The sequence below is a fragment of the Haemaphysalis longicornis genome, unplaced genomic scaffold (genome assembly GCF_048455015.1).
Source record: "Haemaphysalis longicornis isolate Haplotype H1 unplaced genomic scaffold, Haemaphysalis longicornis Haplotype H1 scaffold_30, whole genome shotgun sequence".
In the NCBI taxonomy this organism is placed as follows: Eukaryota; Metazoa; Arthropoda; class Arachnida; order Ixodida; family Ixodidae; genus Haemaphysalis; species Haemaphysalis longicornis.
Window position 1 is genome coordinate 3,469,974 of NW_027526336.1, and position 21,118 is coordinate 3,491,091.

At 46.2% G+C, this 21,118-nt stretch overlaps 1 protein-coding gene across 3 annotated transcripts in view; it reads right to left on the bottom strand.

Annotated features, from left to right (window-relative positions):
• Positions 1 to 689: 689 nt before the first annotated feature.
• LOC144177733 (thimet oligopeptidase-like) overlaps positions 690 to 21,118 on the bottom strand; it is a 108,828-nt gene continuing 88,399 nt past the window's right edge. For all 3 annotated transcript variants that reach the window (XM_077705314.1, XM_077705312.1, XM_077705313.1), the window contains one exon: positions 690 to 987. In XM_077705314.1, the coding sequence (XP_077561440.1) occupies positions 895 to 987 (93 nt within the window). In that variant the 3' untranslated portion in view covers positions 690 to 894. The remainder of the gene's footprint in view (positions 988 to 21,118) is intronic.

Genomic DNA, 21,118 nt, shown 5'->3' on the forward strand with positions numbered 1-21,118 from the left:
AAAACCTAGCATAGTTGTCCGGCTTTGGGAAACTCGTCGTTGGCAACGGAGGAAAGGATACTTCGGTGCGGCCCTTTTTAGGGGGCCGATCTTTGGATTTAGAAAATTTGGAAACCATATATCATAGTATAAAAGCAGGGAGACGGGGGTACTTTGTCCTTTGACCTTACCCTGGTAGTCAAAGAGGTCCCGGAGCTCCCTGCCTGGTAGACAGGCAGGGAGCCCATCGGCCGGAGCTCGCCCAAGGCTCCGACGGCCACCGTTCACGGCTTCTAACCCTTCACCTTTCAACTTCTCGCCACGGTAGGCAACAGCTTAAGTATAGGGGGCTCGGGGTACGCGGTGTCGCCACTCACCGTCACCAAGATTACTCAAGGTGCCCCGTGCGGGGGTCTTGCAAGAGTGCTACTCAGTGCACCACAGCAATAGTGGCTGAAAAAGGTTGACAACGTCCATGATCCTCAATTGTTGCTCTGTGCACTAACAGGCCACTTCTCCCTCCCCCCAAATTTTCGCCGTTTCGTTCTTTCCCCCCTCCACGCAGAGTTTCTCGGAGCCTGTAATACACAGACCGTCATCGCCTGCATGTGAAAATCGTTGCCAGGCACCGGAGAACCTTAGGACACGTGCACTCACATTCACTTCCTGCAGTACACATTTTCAGGCATGTGGTGGTGTATCGACAGCAATAAAATTGCAACATCCTTTATTCCACGGCACACAAATGCACATCTGCCTTTACACACACCCGAGACACCATGTGGCACCACGAGGCAGCACCCTCTTTGAAGAGCTACAAGTCCCAGTAAAAAGTGGGAAGCGATACTTAAGAAAAGCGGGAGACTCCACACAAAAGAAAAAGCTGAAGGGCCGTGGACTTGGAAGAAGGAGCGCTCAGCTGCTTGCGGGTGCAAGGCCCTTGCTGACGAGGAAGGCATCCATCTGGGGTTCTCGGCCCAAGAAGTTTCTCAGCAGCTCGTCAGCATCCTGTGAAAACCAACCAGAGAACAGGCTTTCATGCTGGGCTTTTAACACGACAGTGTTTCATGCCGGGGCACACCGACGTCCTAACCGTCACGGAAATGACGTCACCCGAAACAGTTCCACTGGGTTTGGAGCCCACGACCAGTCTGCCCGCAACGGGAGGGGCGAGACACTCTGCCAACTCCAATGCAGCTCTGCGAACGCGCCTCGTGTCCTTCCCCAGAACAATCTCCACCACACGGACGGGGCTGCCGCCGAGGGCAGGTGAAGCGAAGCAGTGCGTCGTGACGCCAATGAGCTCCGATAGTTGGCTGCGGGTGTGGTGGCCCCGCGTCAGAAAAATGCCGACTGGCGATGGTCACGCTGACGGCTACTTTGGTGCGACGAGATACATGCCAGCGAGAAGTGGAACGCGTTCCCGCATTCACGGTCAAAACCGCGAACTGTGCCTCACACGCCACGGAGCATGACCGAAGTGGTCGCACCTTTGCCAAAGCGACCCGCCAGCAGGACCTCAGTCCCCGAGGCCACCCAGAAGAGCTGCCGACTCGCAAATCATGCTCCTTTCACTGTAGCGGACCGTGATTTCACCAAACGATTCACTGACAACCAGTTCCGTTTTGTTCGAACAGGTTGCGAGCACCTGTGGTTTCAGTTGGATTTACGGAATGCTCCGGCGCGTGTAATCCAGTGCCTAATGTTGATGCATCAAACGGTGCCATACCGACGAAATATAAATAGCGATGGACAAGTTCACATCGATGCACAAGAAACATTCAACTGCTCCTGAGAAGGCATTTTTCACTTTCGCATTGTACTGATCCATTTGAAAGAGGGCTCAACCACATTTTTTGTACAGAAAAACACGAAAAAAAAATTTGTTTGGCCACTCTTACAGCACAAGCTGTACACGGTCACATTCTCCATTACCAGCGATGCTACTCGGGAATAACAATTTGGAGCAATTTTCGAAGCACAAAAAAAAAAGTTATTGTGGAGCATTTTTGGAACACCAAAAGGCAATTTAGAAGCAGTCTGGAACAACTAATTTCAGCTTTTGTTGTTGAAGTGCCACAAGAAAATCACAACAAAAAGAACTAATTTCAGCTTTTGAGGTTGTTGAAGTGCCAGAAGAAAATCACAACAAAAAGACCTCCCTATAATAAATTCTGAGAGACGTTGTTTGGATACTATTTCACTGTTTTCATCATGTGGCCTGGAAGTAAAACAAGAAATAACCCGAAAAGTGTACACATATCTCGCTTTAGAGCTGTTCTGACACCCATCTAATATTCAGAACATATGATGTTCATTTTGTAGCATGGTATTGCAGGCTGGGGGCTGCTAACCAGGAAAAGGGAACTAATGAACAAAAAAATATTTAAGAACTTGTACGTAGTGAAAAATTATAGCAGTACATTGCTTAAAAGGTAGAAGGAATAGGGAAGAGCATTATACAGATATAGCAAATTAAACTTGAAAGTTCAAGGAGTGAACATACCAAAACCTCAATAAATATACAAAACAAAAATTATAATCAAGTAGCTTTTTAAAAAAGAAGGTGAGTTGTTCTAAGTAAATGTTTTTACACACAGTGCATTCGAAAACATTTAAAACAACCATGTTGCAGCTGTGAAATCACAGAAGCAAATATGTCTGCTTCATGTTCAGAAAAATGGAAATCCACTGTTGTAAGCAGAGCTGCGCCCAGGATGCTGAAGAGCATCGCCTCTTCTGTGCCCGACAATCACTGTAGCCACTACTGTGCGCACGGCGGCACATACAATGGCACCTGCTCCATTGCAATTCATGTGCCCATGGGGGCCAATATTTAACAGTACCCCGCACGCGCGCACCAACCTGCGTGCGAGCGCTGTGTCACAGCATGGAGACCATGGCGTGGCAAAATCAGTAGAACAGGCAGCTGAGCTAGAGTGAACTAGAACACCGAGTGGTTCAAACGCCTATACTTTCAATGCACCAAAAGTGAAGCACACAACGGGTAAGACAAATTGCTTAGAGGCGTTGCAATCGCAAGACTCCAAAGTGTGGCGCAGTGGTAGAATACTCGCTTCGCCCGCAAAAGACCGGGGTTCGAATCCCAGCAGAGCCGCGCTGTTATATTTTTCTTTTATTGTCCGCGAACCCTTGGGTAACTACGCTTAAGGGTTACTAATATATATATATATATATTTATTTATTATAAGGGGTTTACAGCTGGAGGCCAGCGAGACGTTTGAAAAGAGCCATAACGAGCAAGCCAGCGAAGGCCGATGTCTCAGCACGTTCTCTTAGAGCACGCTCGCGTTCCGAGCCACGCGATACTGGTCGTGCTTCGTCTCGCGCCCAGAACCTTGCGCCTACCATCACCGTCCGCGCATAACAGTCCTTCTCACGGCGCATACCCCAATACCCCATCCACTGCACAAGAGAGATTGGCGCACATGAACCACATAGGATGTCGCCTTGTCAGGGACTACTATCTCCAGTACTATATATATATATATATATATATATATATATATATATTTATTTATTTATTTATTTATTGTAACGTGGCGGCAGATGACATGAACCATGTAGCGATGAAGCGATGTATTTACATAATGGTAAAGAACTATTTACATAACCGCGCCCGGCCTGGCTGCGCCACGCACACAGTTCTTCGTCGTCATCCTTGGTGGTGGGCCATCGCGCAGCGGGTATTGTCCCGTCCCGTGACAGGCGAAGCCGCTGATACGTTTTTTAACACACCGGCGTGAGCGCAGCTGGGGTCAGCGTGGAAGGATGCGCATATGCCCGTGCGCAAATGGGGAGGTATTACGAGTAACCATTTGCGACCTCCTGATTGGAAGTTGCGCCTAAAGAGTATGTACGCGGTTATGAGTGGGCAATGTGGCAGCACGTCGACAGCAATGCTGAACAAGCACGTCTTCTTTCTTGTGCAGATTTTGACTGTCGCCTTTGGTGAGCATGCGCTTGCCTTGGAAAATGCTTCCCTCCGCTTGGATTCGCCAGCTGCCGTAGTTCGAGAAGGAAGGGACGCATTCACCGTCTCGACAATGTGCGATTTCATCGAGCCGATGCTGTACGAACGCGTGGAAGCTACCGACTACAGCGTCTCCTTCGGAGTGACGTCACGACTTGACAGCTACTTATACCGGCCGACGTCCCTCTGGCATTTCAGTGGGCAATGTGGCAGCACATCGACAGCAATGCTGAACAAGCACGCCTTCTTTCTTGTGCAGGTTAGTTATCTGCCCAATGCTAAGTGTGTTCGTAGTAATGATGTTTGCTTAGTGCTGCTGCTTTGCCCCCATGTGCTAAATGATGTTTATTCCATTTTGTGCGTTTTTGTTGACTTGATTGTACAATGTGGGGATGTCGAGCAAAATCCGGGTCCTGATTCTGATAACGATGAAGGCGTATCCGAGTTCAAAGCATCGCTCTCAGATTTAGGTGATCGCGACCTGATACTCAATATTCTTACAGGCCAGAAAGAAATTATCAAGCGCATGAACGACTTCAGTGCTGTGCAGAATACATTATCTGACACACTGACCGAATGAAAGGGTAGGCTTGATTCGCTGGAGACGGCTCTTGCCAACTTATCCTTGACGCAAGGCAAACTGGAAGCCGTTGAATCTGAAGTTTGCATACTGCAAAAAAGTGTTGTTTCTATGGTAAGCAAAATTGATGATCTAGAAAATCGCAGTCATCGCAACAACATTATTATTCATGGTCTTGAGGAACCCACTGGCGAAACTCCTGCTTCATTACGGGAGAGTGTAACCCAAACTTTTTCATGACCGGCTCAAGCTTACTGTATCAGGAATAGAAAGATGTCACAGACTTGGCAGTAAACGGCCTGATAAGACGCGGCCTGTCATCGTGAAATTACTTGACTTCCGCGAAAAGCTTGCAATTATAAAAAACTGCGCTAAACTTAAGGGGTCAGATTACTATATCACAGAAGACTTTTCTCAGAAAGTCCGGGAAATTAGATCAAAATTATGGGACTGCACCGCAGAAAATAAGAAAAATAAACAGAAAGTGAAGCTGATCTTCGACAAAGTGTCCATTAACGATGTTCTTTACATGTGGGACGATACCAGCGGTTCTATTGTTCGTTTTCCTAAACGCCACTAAACATGACGAACAACTGGTTGCAATTCCTTAAAGCTGCTTAATGTAAACTGTCGAAGTATCGTGAATAAGGGTCTTGATCTTGAACACTTGGTGGCAATTCACGAGCCGGATGTTATCGCGCTTGCTGAAACCTGGCTTCACAGTGGTGTTTATGATAACGAATTCACTCCCCCAAATTTTTATGTTTATCGTCGTGATCGCAACTCTCGTGGTGGGGGAGTTGCCCTTCTTTTCAAGAAAAATTTGAACGTGGCTAGAATGTCTGATGCCGCAGAAGTTGAAGCACTCTTTTGTAAGCTGTTTCACGAGGGCCAATATACGATTGTTGGCGTTGTATATCGACCACCCACGAGTGATTTAGAAGTACTAGAGAATCTTAGAAAGTACATTGATTGCAATACAACTGATAACACTAAATTTATTTTGTGTGGTGATTTTAACCTTCCTGGCATTAATTGGAACACTCTTTCGGCTGGCAGAAGCGATGCAAATAATAATGAATTATTAATTGATATTGCATTTCAATTTGGCTTAACCCAACTAGTTAAAGAGTACACACGTGTTCACGGAACTAGTAAATCTGTGCTTGACCTTGTTTTTGTTAGTTCAAGTATTCGTGGTGATTCTAAATGTGAAATAGTTGAGGGAATTTCCGACCATAAAGGTGTTTTAATAGAGTTTTCTTCGTTACTGCAGAAGCCCATGGTTAAGGTATCTCATTTCCCTGACTTCTCGGCTGCTGATGATACATCTATATTAGACAGACTCGAAATAGCCTACGACGAACTTAGCAGTAGTACGGTCACTGAAGTGTATGACGTCAATTCAGTGTGGCTGAAATTTAAAAATACAATTCACGCCTGCATTCAGCTCTTTGTACCTGTCAAGTACCGAAAAATCATTTCTAAGAATCCTTGGATAACACGTGATAGCATTCACATTAAAAGAAAATTAAACCGTCTTAGGAAACAAATTAAAAAGAACAGTAGTCAAAAACGTATCGCTGAAGTGGCAATGCTTTCTCGTGAACTTAAGAAAAAGATGAAGCAGGAACGTTTTAACTTCTATAACGTGCGTTTAAGCACTCTGGTAAAGGAGGCACCAGCTAAGTTTTGGAGGACCATCACATCGAAGACCTCAAGTACAAATACCTTTAACGTAGGCAATGATTTTACATCCGATGCTGCTAAGATTTCTGAGGCCTTCAACACCCACTTTGAAACTGTTTTTTCAAAAGATGATGGTAGCATACCCTTATTTGACAATTTCCAGACATTGCCTCCAATTGAAGATATGGAAATAACAGAAAGTGGAATATTTAACCTCTTGCTTAATTTAGATGTGAAAAAATCAGATGGACCGGATAATATACCTAATGCATTCCTTAAACGGTACGCTGAGTGGTCATCTAAATTTTTGTTAATTATTTACAGTACATCTCTTTCGACGGGTACCTTGCCTGATGACTGGAGAATTTCCAAGATAAAACCACTGTTTAAAAATGGCGATAAGCAGCTTATTTCCAACTATCGTCCTATAGCTTTAACATGTACGTGTTGTAAAATCCTTGAACATCTTATTCATAAGCATATTACGGTCTTCTTGGAAAATTACTCAATATTAACACCAATGCAACATGGATTCCGGCGTGGTTACTCTACTGTAACTCAACTGGTAGAAATGACACATGACTTCGCCGCAGCTATTAATGAGAGAAAGCAGATAGATGTAGTTTTTTTAGATTTTGCCAAAGCATTTGACAAGATTTTCCATACTAAATTGCTCCTTAAACTGAACGCTATATTGAAAAATCGGCAACTGTGTAACTGGATTAAATCGTATCTAACATCCCGGCAGCAATACGTTGTTTTTAAAGACACTCCCTCAAACATGTTACCTGTTGGCTCAGGGGTCCCCCAGGGCTCTGTGCTCGGCCCGTTATTATTTTTACTGTTCATTAATGATATTGTTGATAACTGCTGTGTTAAAATATGTTTATATGCTGATGATTGTGCACTGTATTCCCTTATTCACACAGTCGAAGACCAAGTAAAGCTTAACACAGAAATTGAGAAACTCATGAAATGGTGTAGTTCTTGGCAAATGTGTGTCAACTATCAGAAAAGTGTGGCTATGTCGATAACAAATAAGAAGTGTACCCTTGTTTATAATTACACAGCTGATGGAAATATCCTGAATCGAGTAACTGAGTACAAGTATCTCGGCTTGCATATATGTAGCAACCTCCACTGGGATCGACATATCAACTACATAGCTAATAATGCAATGATGAAATTACATTTTTTGAGACGTTCTCTTAGATATTCGTCATATGACACTAAACTTTTAGCATACAAATCTCTTATCCAACCCATTCTTGATTATGGAAACATTATCTGGGATCCTTACACCAATGTCAATATCCATAAACTAGATAGAATCAAAAACAAGGCTGTCAGATTTATTTTCAATAAATACGGCCCAACGTCAGTCTCTGAATTGGTTGCCAAAGCCGGATTGAAACGAACATCAGAAAGGAATAGAATTGCCCGTTTGTTGTTCTTCTTTAAGATAGTTAAGGGTCGGATAAATAGCACCACAGGTGAATACTTAAACTTCTCTACCGGTTATTCTACCAGACAACGTCACAAACACACTGTCGTTCCTTTCCAGCCCAAAAATAATGTTTTCAAGTATTCCTTTCTTCCGCGCACTGTCAAAGAATGGAATGAGCTCGACAGTAAAATTATTGAATCAACCAGTATTGAGGACTTTGAAAAATTGATATCTGCCTAGCCATGCTTGCTTTTTTTTATTTATTCTTTTTTGCTTTGCATGCCGCGCACTGTCAAAGAATGGAATGAGCTCGACAGTAAAATTATTGAATCAACCAGTATTGAGGAATTTGAAAAATTGATATCTGCCTAGCCATGCTTGCTTTTTTTTATTTATTTTTTTTTGCTTTGCATGTGAAATCTTTTCCATGTTGTTTGAAGTGCATTGTTCTGTGTTCTGACTTTGGTATTGTACTGTTGATTTTGTTCTTGTACCATGTACACCCACTTTGCTATGGCCCCACGTTGGGGCTAGCAGTATTGCTAAATAATAAATAAAATAAATAAATAATTTCGTCACGGAGCGCAAAGTGGGCAGCTTGGCAGCGCAGCGCACGAGATTCTTGAGCAGAGGACACGCCAGAGAGGAAGTCGACAGGGTGTCTAGCAAATTGCCTAATTCAATTTCCCTGACTTTTCCAAGTTTTCCATTACCATTTTAAACAAAATTCCCTGACCTATACAACAGGCGCCATTTTGTGGAAATGGTCCGTGAAGCATATAAAAAGCATATACAAAACACATTATATCATAAGGAAAACACATTTGTTGCAAGTGCCCTAATTCTCAAAATGCACTTTGATTAACTTCAGTTTGAGGTTTGCTTGCCTTCTGTTACGGCTTCAGAGTTTGTCATCTTGCGGGATAGAAGCTTTAAGTTGCGCTTCAGCGAGCACCTTTTGCTTTTTTTTTTTTATTGTCCTGGCTCGACATGCAACGTGAACCGCATGGGGCGTTTTTGCACGCGATTCGGGCGCGTCGGCGTTGCGTGTGCGATTTTTCGACGCCCGCGTCGACGATTCGCGCGCGCGGCAGCTTCTGCCTCGCTCAGAAAATGACGCGCGTCGCGCGAGGCAGTGGGACGAGCCTGCCGACTTGCACCAATGAAGAGCCGCACTCCTCATGGCGGCAGTTTCGAAGCTCTCGAGACAGCCGGATGGCCCCGCCAGAGATGTTTAGGCTTACCAATCCGGCAGGTATTGCATGGGCGCTTTCTCTAGCAGCGCAGATGATGTTTTATAGTACCGTTTTCGCCCACATTATAAGCTCCTTTACCTCACAAGCAACTTCGTGCGTGCCTTGTGTGGCATTTTAGAGAGCGCTTAGAAGCGGTCGCTCGAGCTCCCGTCACCACTTCGCGGTTGAAGCCGCCGCCATGTTGCCGCTGGCGGCAGCACCGCGCGCAGCGTGCAGGCGGTTCCGCGGCACTGTCAGAGCGTCTGTGACGTGCGCGGTGCATTTTGATTGATTGATTGTGGGGTTTAACGCGCCGACGCAACGCAGGCGATGAGGCGCGCCGTAGTGGAGGGCTCCGGATTAATTTTGACCACCTGGGGATCTTTATCGTGCGCCGAAATCTCGTACACACGGGCGTTTTTGCTTTTCGCCTCCATCAGAAAAGCGGCCGCCGCGGCCGGGAATCGAACCTGCGACCTCGTGCTCAGCAGCGCATGCGGTGCATTTTGCCGAGCAGAAAACGCCCCACGCGGTTCACGCTAAAATGTCATGCTCCTTTTTGATTACGTAATTCTGGCTCCTGATGCCATAAGAAAGAAGTTCTTTCAAGATAAGCTCCCAAAAAGCGCTGACTTTTAAAATTCACTGAAAAAAAAAGCGCGTTGTGCGTGCGATTTGGGCACCACCTCCATCGCCCCTCTTGGCGTGGGCGTCTTGGCGTGGGGAAAAATCAGATGTACGCACTTCAAGATAAGCAAGGCAATGTCATCACAAATAGGAATAAAATAGTCACAGTGGCCGAGGAGTTCTATAGGGATCTGTACAGTAGCCGGGACATACAGGATAATGCCGAACGAGACAGTAGTTCAGAGGAGATAGACATCCTACCAGTAACGACCGAAGAAGTAAGGAAGGCTTTGAAAGAAATGAAAGGGGGCAAAGCACCTGGTGAGGATCAGATAACATCCGACCTCTTGAAGGATGGCGGAGAAATTGTACTTGAAAAACTGGCAAACTATACGCAATGCTTAATGACCGCAAGTGTACCGGAATCTTGGAAGAACGCAAACATCATCCTAATCCATAGAAAGGCGACATGAAGGACTTTAAAAATTACAGGCCGATCAGCTTACTGTTAGTCGTCTACAAGGTACTTACCAAGGTAATCGCTAACAGAATTTCTGCAACCTTAGATTTCAGTCAACCTAAAGAACAAGCAGCGTTCCGTAAAGGCTATTCAACAATGGACCGTATTCACACGATCAATCAGGTGATAGAGAAGTGCGCGGAGTATACTGAACCCCTATATATATAGCATTCATAGATTATGAAAAAGCATTTGACTCGATCGAAACCCTAGCAGTCCTTCAGGCATTACGGAACCAGGGGGTAGATGAGCATTATGTAAAAATACTAGAGAATATCTACAATGGGTCCACAGCTACCATCATCCTCCATAAGGAGAGCAGTAAAATGTTTACAAGAAGTATTCAGAACGTTGGATTGGGAACAGGTGGGAGTAAGGGTTAATGGAGAATACCTCAGTAACCTCAGATTTGCTGATGACGTTGCCTTGCTAAGTAACTCGGGGGACGAATTGCAAAGCATGCTTTCTGCACTGGACGAACAGAGTAGAACCGTGGGCCTGAAAATTAATATGCAGAAAACCAAAGTAATGATCAATAACCTCGGGACAGCACAGCAGTTTGGGATAGGGGGCGAGGCAGTGGAAGTGGTAAGCCAATATATCTACTTAGGCCAAGTTGTTACCCCAGATCCCAACCCTGAGGCAGAGATAATTAGAAGGATCAGAATGGGGTGAAGTGCATACGGCAGACATTCTCAGATAATAGCACCCTACCATTGTCGCTGAAGAAGAAAGTGTATGACAGCTGCACCTTACCGGTACTCACCTACGGGGCAGAAACTTGGAGGCTCACTAAGAGGGTTCAACTTAAATTGAGAACGACTCAGCGGGCAATGGAGCGAAAAATGATAGGTGTAACATTAAGGGACAAGAAGAGTGCGGACTGGGTCAGGGAACAAACGCGTGTTAAGGACATATTAGTAGAGATTAAGAAGAAGAAATGGACGTGGGCAGGGCATGTAATGCGAAGGCAAGATAACCGTTGGTCATTAAGGGTAACAGAGTGGATCCCTAGAGAAGGCAAGCGCTGCAGGGGGCGGCAGAAAGTTAGATGGGCAGATGAGATCAAGAAGTTTGCGGGGATAAATTGGTCACAGTTGGCACAGGACCGGGATAATTGGAGAATAATGGGAGAGGCGTTTGACCTGCAGTGCGCGTAGATAGGCTGGTGATGATGATGATGATGACATCGGCCCTCTGCGCAAGTGCAACCAGCAACCTAAGCTAGCTGCGAGCTGCGTGAACCGCACGGCGAGTTTCTGCATGCGATTCGTGCGCGGTATTGTCATGGCCGCGTCGACGATTTCGTGCCTGCGGTGGCTCCTTTCCTGCACAAGCAAGTGTGTTTGTGCCTTGAGTAGCATTTTAAAGAGCAGTTAGAAGCGGTCGTTGGAGCTATCGCCCTACTCCGCGGCCGCTGCAGCCGCCATGTTGCCGGCGCCTGCCGCTCGACACGCACTGTGCGGGTGATTTTCGCGGCGGCGTCAGCGCGCCTCGAGCGTGCGCGGCGCGTTTTCGCTTGCAGAAAAACCAGAAAAAGTTTCATGCGGTTCACGCTTTCGTCGCATGCGAACGTGTTGTGTTCGGTAACTTCTTGGGAGCCCCAACACTGGTTTCCCCTATTCTGAAACTGTAAGCAGGCCCCGAAGTGGTTTTCTCTGACTGGTACTATTTGATTGAAAAATTCCCTGACAATTTCCTGACTTTTCCCTGTTTTCCCGGTTGCTAGACACCCTGGTCGATAAGCGAAGCAATCCAAGGGTCCTTGCGCTGCTCAGCTGGCATGTCCGTGATGTCGAGAGACGACAGGCCGGCATCAACAGAAACGGAGCACGAGTCTTCCGCCGGTAGGGGGGAGCGAGACAGAGCGTCGGCGTCTGAATGCTTCCGGCCGGAACGGTACAGCACACGGATGTCATGCTCTTGAAGTCGCAGAGCCCAGCGACCAAGGCGGCCAGACGGGTCTTCGAGCGACGACAACCAACACAACGCGTGGTGGTCCGTCACAACGTCAAAAGGACGACCGTACAAATATGGTCGAAATTTTGTAAGCGCCCATACTCCTTTTCGGTGACCGAATAATTTAACTCAGCTTTTGTGAGCGTACGACTGGCATAAGCGACGGCATAATCGTAAAAACCAGCTTTTCGTTGGGCAAGCACAGCACCGATTCCGGCGCCGCTGGCATCCTGTGCATTTCGGTTGGTGCGGTCGGGTCAAGTGTCGCAAAATAGGGGGGGAAGTAAGGTGCCGCCGTAACTTTGCGAAGGCTTCATCGCAATCCCTCGACCAAGCGCCAATTCCGCTTTCCTTGCCGAGAAGCGCCGTCAAGGGCGCAATTATGGCGGCAAAGTTGCGGATGAAGCAGCGGAAATATGACCATAGTCCAATAAAGCTGGTAGTCGGTTTAGGGAACTCGGCGACCGCGCGAAGTTTGGTGGCATCGGGAAGAATTCCCTCCTTCGACACAACGTGGCCCAGTATGGTCAACTTTCGCGCCGCAAAGTGGCATTTCTTCATGCTGACTTGCAATCTGGCATTGGCAAGGCAAGTCAGAACCTGCTCCAGGCGCCTCAAATGAGTGTCGAAGTCGGGAAAAAATGACGATGTCATCGAGATAACAGAGACACATGTTCCACTTCAGGCCGCGCAAAATGGGGTCCATCATCCTCTCGAACGTGGCAGGAGAGTTGCACAGGCATAATGTCGAATTCATACAGGCCGTCAGGAATGATGAACGCCGTTTTCGCGCGATCGCCCTCCGCCATGGGTACCTGCCGATAGGGGCCCGAACAAGGGACAGGTGGCACTGCTGGCGCCGTTCAACAGCGCCACCCGCAAAAGAAAATTGCAAAAATGCTCTGGACATGCCCTGGCGTGTGAATGTGGAGCACGCGTGTTTCCGTGTTGTTAAAAAGTGCAACCGTCGTTACCCTGATAATATTAGTCATATGACTCACACATTTTTTTGCCAGAAAGGCAACCATGGGGACGAAGCGAAAAAAACCCGGGCTTGAGCCCAAGCCCGCGGCGCGAGTGCGCAGGGGTTTGTAACTCAGAGCGGGCTGACAGATCCGCGGCCTTTACGGATGATGCGAGCTAATCAACAGAGGGCAGTCCTGGTCTGGAAACCATGGTGGCCCCGTGAAAAAATGGCGGGAAAATTTGCGGGTACGCCAGCCGAAATGCTACCCAAGGCCGTCGCGAAAAGAGGATGACAGTGTAGTGAAAAATTGTGCTGGGGATTGTCATCCAAGGTGATTTCGAAAGAGGTAATCGAATTTGCATCGCGATGCGGAGCGCCGACCGGTCGCGGAGGCTAATCGATGGCAGCAAACGAACCTGCCCGAGCACGAGATGCGGCGAGAGGCCGATCGATGGCGTTACCTGCGCGCAAGAATGAGCACAGCACCGATCGCTAGAATGACTATCAACGTAAGAATAAGGTTCCACATGCGAGAAAGGGGATGATAGTGTGGTGAAAAACTGTGTTAACGATAGTCGTTCGCAATTGTAGAGATAGCAGCGACCCTTGGTGCTAAGCCTAAAGTTCCCAACATCAGCGGCTATCCGTGCAACCTGAGCCGGCTGGAGCTGTTGGGGAAGGCGTTCTAAAGCCCGTCGGGGACCAGCGTGCTGCGCTTGGGTTCCTCTACCTTTTGGCGGGCGACCAACGTTCGGCTCCCCTATTCTAAAACATGCGTATGTGCAGCAATGCCACGTTCCGCTGACTGGCCGAGCAGCTACCCGGCACCAGCAGATCTGCGCGACGCGGCGACCGGCGGCGGCCACGCTGCCCGTGCGCATCGCAGGCCGCTGCACAGAGCTTGTTCCCGCCTGTCAAAATGTAAAAACAAAGTTCCACATTCGAGGATGGGGATGATGGTGGGTTGAAAAATTGTGCTAGGAATTGTGACTAGCGCTGGTAGTGAAGGCGGCGAACCAATATCTGCGCAACTTCCCTGCAACCGAGAAACAAGTCGGCCATGAGTCGTCGGCGGAGAACCACTTTCTAAATCTCGCCGCAAGCGAACCTGTTGCGTTTATACTTCCCTCAGGCTCTCCTATTCTAAGGAAAGATTGTGTGAGCCCTCCATTCACCAGAGGACCTTCTGGCCCATATCTGAACGGGAACAGAAGGAGAACTTCAGGCAGAGCGGTCACCGCAGCGCCGGCACTTCCGAATATGACATCATCTGCCGCCAGCCAATCGCGAAAGGCAGCCAGGGCTCTCACCACGCCCGCAGGCAGGGGTCGTTTGTTTTGACGAAAAAAGATGGTTTGGGTGTATTTACACACAAAATAAGCATGTTTTTCGAATTCAGCGTCAAGAAAACCATAATGTAATGCCCCCAACAAAATTTTTTTGAAAAGCTCTTCCCCAGCCGTTTAAACATTGTCAATATATTACCACTAAATTGCCAATTAATAATTAAATTACCAATAAATTGTCGAGCGCTGGTCAGCGCGTGCCTCGTGGTGACCGCTGAGCGTCCCCTGCTCGCTCCCTGGACAACAAAACTGGGTGCACACTACCGCTTATAAAACACCGCTCGAAAATTTTGATCTTGGGAAAATAGGCTACGGTCAAACAGCAGGCGACGAGCGGTAAATGACCGCTACACGGGTTACTAGGTACGTTACTTGCGCTACTCATGGCGCTACGTGAAGGTTGCAACTCTCACGGATCCTTAATTTCCTGTAACGTTTGGCAAACGAAAGAACGCTTAGTACTTGCATAAAAGCCCACCGAACGTCCAGAATAAAAAGAAAACACGGGCGCGCAAAGCACGAACGGCAGATTCAAAACTCATCCCACACAAAGTACGAGCTGACCAAAGCAGTGAGTGCGCCAGGAGTGCTCGGCAGCAAATACAGTGCTAGAAAATAGCTCACTTTGGGGCCTTTTTAGTCCTGCACATATTATTCGTTTCGTGACTATGCATGCGATCTAGCTATAATTTACTGCGCGAAGGTAAGTCGACACCCGCAAGCGACTTCATGCAGGGTTCGAATCATGCTTCCGTTGAGAAATAAAAAAAAAGATGTGTATGCTATTTCTGTGGTCGTCCTCGTATCATCTTTGTGCACAGCAAGTTAGTTACACGGCAGTATTTGGGCATCTTGGACAACGATAAATGCCGACGTGCGCGTCCCTAACCCCGGGCTATCATGTATACTGTGGTATCCAGAGATCCGGGAATCCCCCAACATGGCGGAAGCGCACGCGGCTCCCGCAAGAGGGCGCCAGTTTTTGCATAAGGTCTATAATCATCATAGAGTTTCTCTGAGAAACTCTATGATAATCATGAGATAGTCACGTGAGTCACGAATTGGGTTAAAAGTCAGAGTGGTGCCACTAGGGCTTGTGAGGTATCAAATTAAAGGTCTCGATGAGGGGAATCACGTGGGACTAATTAAAAATTGCTTCTGGTTATAGTCATGAGCTAGTCACGTGAGTCATGGATTCAGTTAAAAGTGAAAGTGGTGCCACTAGGGCTTGTGAGGTATCAAATTAAAGGTCTGGATTACAGGAATCACGTGGGACAAATAAAAAAATACTTTCTGGTTATAGTCACGAGATAGTCACGTGAGTCACAAATTGGGTTAAAAGTCAAAGTGGTGCCACTAGGGCTTGTGAGGTATCAAATTAAAGGTCTCGATGAGGGGAATCACGTGGGATAAATTAAAATCTCTTCCTGGTTATAGTCATGAGATAGTCACGTGAGCCATGGATTCGGTTAAAAGTGAAAGTGGTGCCACTAGGGCTTGTGGGGTATCAAATTAAAGGTCTCATTGAGGGGAATCACGTGGGACAAATTAAAAATTGCTTCCTAGTTACACTCATGAGATAGTCACGTGAGTCATAGGTTGGGTTAAATGTGAGTGTGACGCCACTGGGGCCTGGGAGAGACAAATTAAAGGTCTCGATCTAGAATGTTTTCATACGAACTATTTTTTGAAAAGATAAAGGAATATTTTTAAATAAAATTAGAAAGATCACCAGTTTAGGTGACATCAGTTGATATCTCAAGCTGACACAAGTCCGCGAAAAATCCGTATTAGGGTAGAGCGCACATTGTGGACGCGATTTTCTCTTTACCTAGTACTTGTTTGCCTTTCTTCATTTTAAAAACAATATTAAGGGGAAATATGTTTGCTGACACTTTTTAGAAACCGTATTTTTTCGTGTATTAGTGAACTTTCTTCACTGTTGATGCGCAACTGCTGTCGAGGTCAATTCGCCACTGAATGAGCTCCCGAACCTCGGTTCGCCGCTAAATATAATTCACCTCAAATGTCCTTCGGTGTCGTCGCGTAGCGCCGAAATATTGACATTTAAAGAAAATGTCATTCGCTCGAAAGATAATTTGATCTGCCACCTGAGAGTTGTATAGCATATGCTACGCAGTTTCGATCGTAATCCACATTATTGCTCATAAAATAAAATAATAATGATAAGGTTAAGCATTTCTATGGCAGCCGCTTGTGTACCCAATGTAATGCGGCCTTCGCAGAACACTCCGTGCCAATACATGGCCTGCACAACGTTCGCGCTGGCCGCTTGCATAATTTAGTTGGCCCAAGCGGGGCGAAGTAACACAAGGGCGAGGAGGGAGCACAGTGAGAACTTCACATGTGTTGCTGTCAGCCCACCCCGGAAAATATTTGTACGGGGTTCTTTCCAAATGCGGGCTGATTTTTCTGTGCCACTGCAAAAACCGTTACTCGGATTTGGGCACATATACTGTAACAGTCGAATGAAGTGAGCCTCAAAGCTAAGCTATCTGATGAGGTACAAAATGTCTAGTGGAGCTGCAGAAGGACGATCGTTACAATGATAATCACAGCCACTTCTTTGTCTACGCCTCGAATTAATACGGTATTGGAATGAAAGTGGGCGGATGAGTACTCATGTTCTGGAACCACACATGTAGCAAAAATGCATCTATTACCTTAACCGTAAATGCAAGTAGGGTGCCATAAGCCCGCACTATTTGGTGCGAATTTACAAACGAATTTGCAGCTGTGGCATCGCTAGTGCGGGAATATGTCGTTTTGCTGCACAAGCTAAAACAATCCAAGCGATCGATTTTCGTTGCTGCCGAAGCTACAAAATTGCTTCCACAGGTTCAGAGGCACAGTTGGAGAAGACGAAGCAAGAAGCGACTTAAGGAGAAAGAAAGGGAGAATGGGCTCAAAATACAAGAACAAGTGAACACTCCTAAGATGGTGTTACCGGTTGCACGAAAGAGGTGATCACAGCCTCTCCTAAACTTTCCTTATTTTCATAGTGGAATAGTTTACAAATGGTGGTGCCAGTATTCATATAGTTGTGAATAGTTGTACTGAGACGACACAAACAGGTATCTGTATATTGGAATACATGCATGTCGATTTATTCATTGCACTCTTAAGGAGCAGAAAAAAGTATAGTGCTGTCACGTTAAAAGAGCAACTCTGCGAAACGTCTTGCACGGCGCATCATGGCGCTGTTGCGCCACGGATTCCCTAAGAAAAGGGTGACGTTGCCACGAGTATTCTTGGTGACACTCATCCTGGACGGCGCATAACGTGACTGTGGCGTTACTTGTTCCGTCGTTGGCTTGCAACATACTCTCTAGAGCATGAAGTCGTTTATAACAAATTTCACTACAGGAAAGTCTGGCACTGCAATCAGGCGCCGTCATGGGACTGCTGGATAAGATTACGTTTTTGCTTCACCTGCCTTTCAAATTTCTGTGCTTTCTGATTGACCACTCTTTTCCCGACGGTGGCTCGAGTTTCTTTTCCCCCTAGCAGCACGATGCTCCCTATGCACTACTTTGGAGCAAGCACTGCTTGCTTTCTTGAGGCGCTGTGTGTTCCTTTTTTTTCGGGCTGTGAATTCGCGGCAAAGAGCCATAGGAAAAAGAGCTCTGAACAGATGGAGCGAACGCAGGAGAGTCGGATCGAATTGAGCAAACTTCGACTGCATCTATGATGGTGGAGGGGGAGCGGAAGAGACCAGAGTGGGGGGGAGACAAGGGGGTTTTACAGGCTCGAATGGCAGAAGACTATTGTCTTTCGATGATATTTGCAGCAAAGGACGGAGATATTGGGCCTTTTTATTATTTCAGTTCAAATTTCAAATTATGGGAGTTTACGCGCCGCGGCTGTGCACCTGGGCCACGAGGGCTCTGGATTACTTTTGAGCACCTGGGCATCTTTAAAGGAGCCATGAAGAGAAAATACAACTTCATTTAATTTGAAAGAACTAGGATTCAGTATCTCACTCAGCTCCATTACAGCCACAAACGAAAAAAAAGCAAGAAGTATTTAGGAACTTTCAAATTTTGCGCCGCAGTGACGTGTTATGAGCAAGAATGACGTCATACGGGCCAACAATAAAACATAATTTTCAGTGCGTTACCTGCACGTTAGCATTCAAGTGATGCGGTCAAATGGAACTAGAGGCCCCATTACAGATGTCCAATCATATGTCGTCGCGACAGGTCAGTCAGGCGGCCGCCAATCGCACAAACAAGGTTCCGTGACGTCATAGAAAAGTTGCGGGAAATTGGCTAGGGGGTCGCGACCGCTTCACATGTTTTCTTTCATATCTCCGTTATTTGTTCGAAGATTGCGATGATATTGGTATTATTGTTATCGGGACTAAGCAGTCTTTATAATAAACCCAACTTGTATTTTGTCTTCATGGCTCCTTTAACGCGCGACGAAATCTCGACATGCGATCGTCTGTTTTTTTTCTCCTCCATATGAAAAGCAGAGATCGCGAACGGGACCAAACTCGCGTCCTTGGGCTCAGCAGCATAACTGAGCCACTGCAGCGGGTGATATTTTCAGTTACTGCTGTAAGACTGACAGGGGATGTAAAACGGCTTCCGAAGCGCACTGGTTCGGCATGTGTAAATTTGTTTAGTACCATAAAACCATAAAGCACCGTAGATATGTTTACCATCCTGGTACATTATTGTGTTGGTGCTACGTATGTTGCTCCACATGGTATATCAGCCACAAGTGTCAAAGTAGCAATAAAGAAGCAAAACAAATGAATATAATTTATATACCAGACAAAAGTGTTATTTCGAATTGCAAAGAAATGCCACCTCAGTAGATTGTAAGTTTCTGTCAAATAGAGAAGGGCGTGAAAAAAATTTTCTTTTCATGTTTTAGAAAAATATCGAAAATATAAAAAACACGATTCCAAAAATATCAAAAGCTCGACATGCTTTTAAAGGGCTGCTGAAGAGCTTTTTAAAACATTTGCTGGTGGCATTCCTTTATAGTTTTCTTGACGCTGAATAAGGAAAAGGTGTTTATTTCTTGTGAAAATACACCCAAACAGCCTTTTTTTTTCGTGAAAGCAAATGACCCCTGCCCATTGTGCGGTCAGAGCACTGGCTGCCTTCCGCGATCGGGCCCCGGTAGATAGATAACGTCCTATTCGGAATCCCCGGAGCTGCGTCGACCATTCTGCCTGCAGAGCTCATTCTGTTCCCATTCAGAAACGGGTCAGAAAGTCCCTAGGGAAATTGAAGACACACAAAATCTTTCCTTAGAATAGGGGAGCTTGAAGGAAGCACAAACTGAACAAGTCTGCTCACGGCGAGCTTAAAAAAAGTTTTCCCCGAACAACTCATGGCCGACTTTGGATTTTGGGATGCAGGGATCTTGTGCAGATATGGGATTGTCGCTTTCACTACCAGCGGGAACACGCATTCCTAGCACAATTTTTAACACCCCATCAGCCCCTTTCTCGCATGTGCAACTTTCTTTTTACATTCGGGAGGGCGATAGGGCATCACTCTCACTTTTAACCCAATCTATCACTCACGTCACTATCTCATGACTATAAGCAGGAAGCAGTATTTAATTTGTCCTACGTAATTGCGCACATCGAGTCATTTAATCTGATACCACACAAGCCCTAGTGGCATCACTTTGATTTTAATCGAATCCATGACTCACGTGACTAGCTCGTGACTATAACCAGGATGCGATTTCTAATTTGTCCCATGTGATTCCCTTCGTCAAGACCTTTGATTTGATACATGACAAGCCCTAGTGGCATCACTTTGACTTTTAACCCAATCTATGACTCCCGAGACTATCATGAAGCAATGAAGCACTGAAGCATGGACCAATGAAGCAATCATGAAGCAACCAGGAAGCAATTTTTAATTTGTCCCACGTGATCCTCCTCATCGAGACCTTTAATTTGATACCTCACAAGCACTGTGGCACCACTTTGACTTTTAACCCATCTATGACTCACGTGACTATCTCGCGACTGTAACCAGAAAGCGATTTTTAATTCTTCCTGCATGATTCCCCTCACTGAGACCTTTAATTTGATGCCTCACAAGCCCTAGTGGCACCACTTTGACTTTTAACCAAATCTATGACTCACGTGACTATCTCGTGATTATAACCAGGAAGCGATTTTTAATTTGTCCCCCATGATTCCCCTCATCGAGACCTTTAATTTGATGCCTCAGAAGCCCTAGTGGCATCAATTTGACTTTTAACCCAATCTATGACTCACGTGACTATCATGCTATAACCAGGAACAATTTTTAATTTCTCGCACGTGATTCCCCTCAGCGAGACCTTTAATTTGATACCTCACAAGCCCTAGTGACATCACTGACTTTTAACCCATCTATGACTCACGTGACTATCTCGCGACTATAACCAGAAAGCGATTTTTAATTCTTCCTGCATTATTCCCCTCACTGAGACCATTAATTTGATGCCTCACAAGCCCTAGTGGCACCACTTTGACTTTTAACCAAATCTATGACTCACGTGACTATCTCGTGATTATAACCAGGAAGCGATTTTTAATTTGTCCCCCATGATTCCCCTCATCGAGACCTTTAATTTGATGCCTCAGAAGCCCTAGTGGCATCAATTTGACTTTTAACCCAATCTATGACTCACGTGACTATCATGCTATAACCAGGAACAATTTTTAATTTCTCGCACGTGATTCCCCTCAGCGAGACCTTTAATTTGATACCTCACAAGCCCTAGTGACATC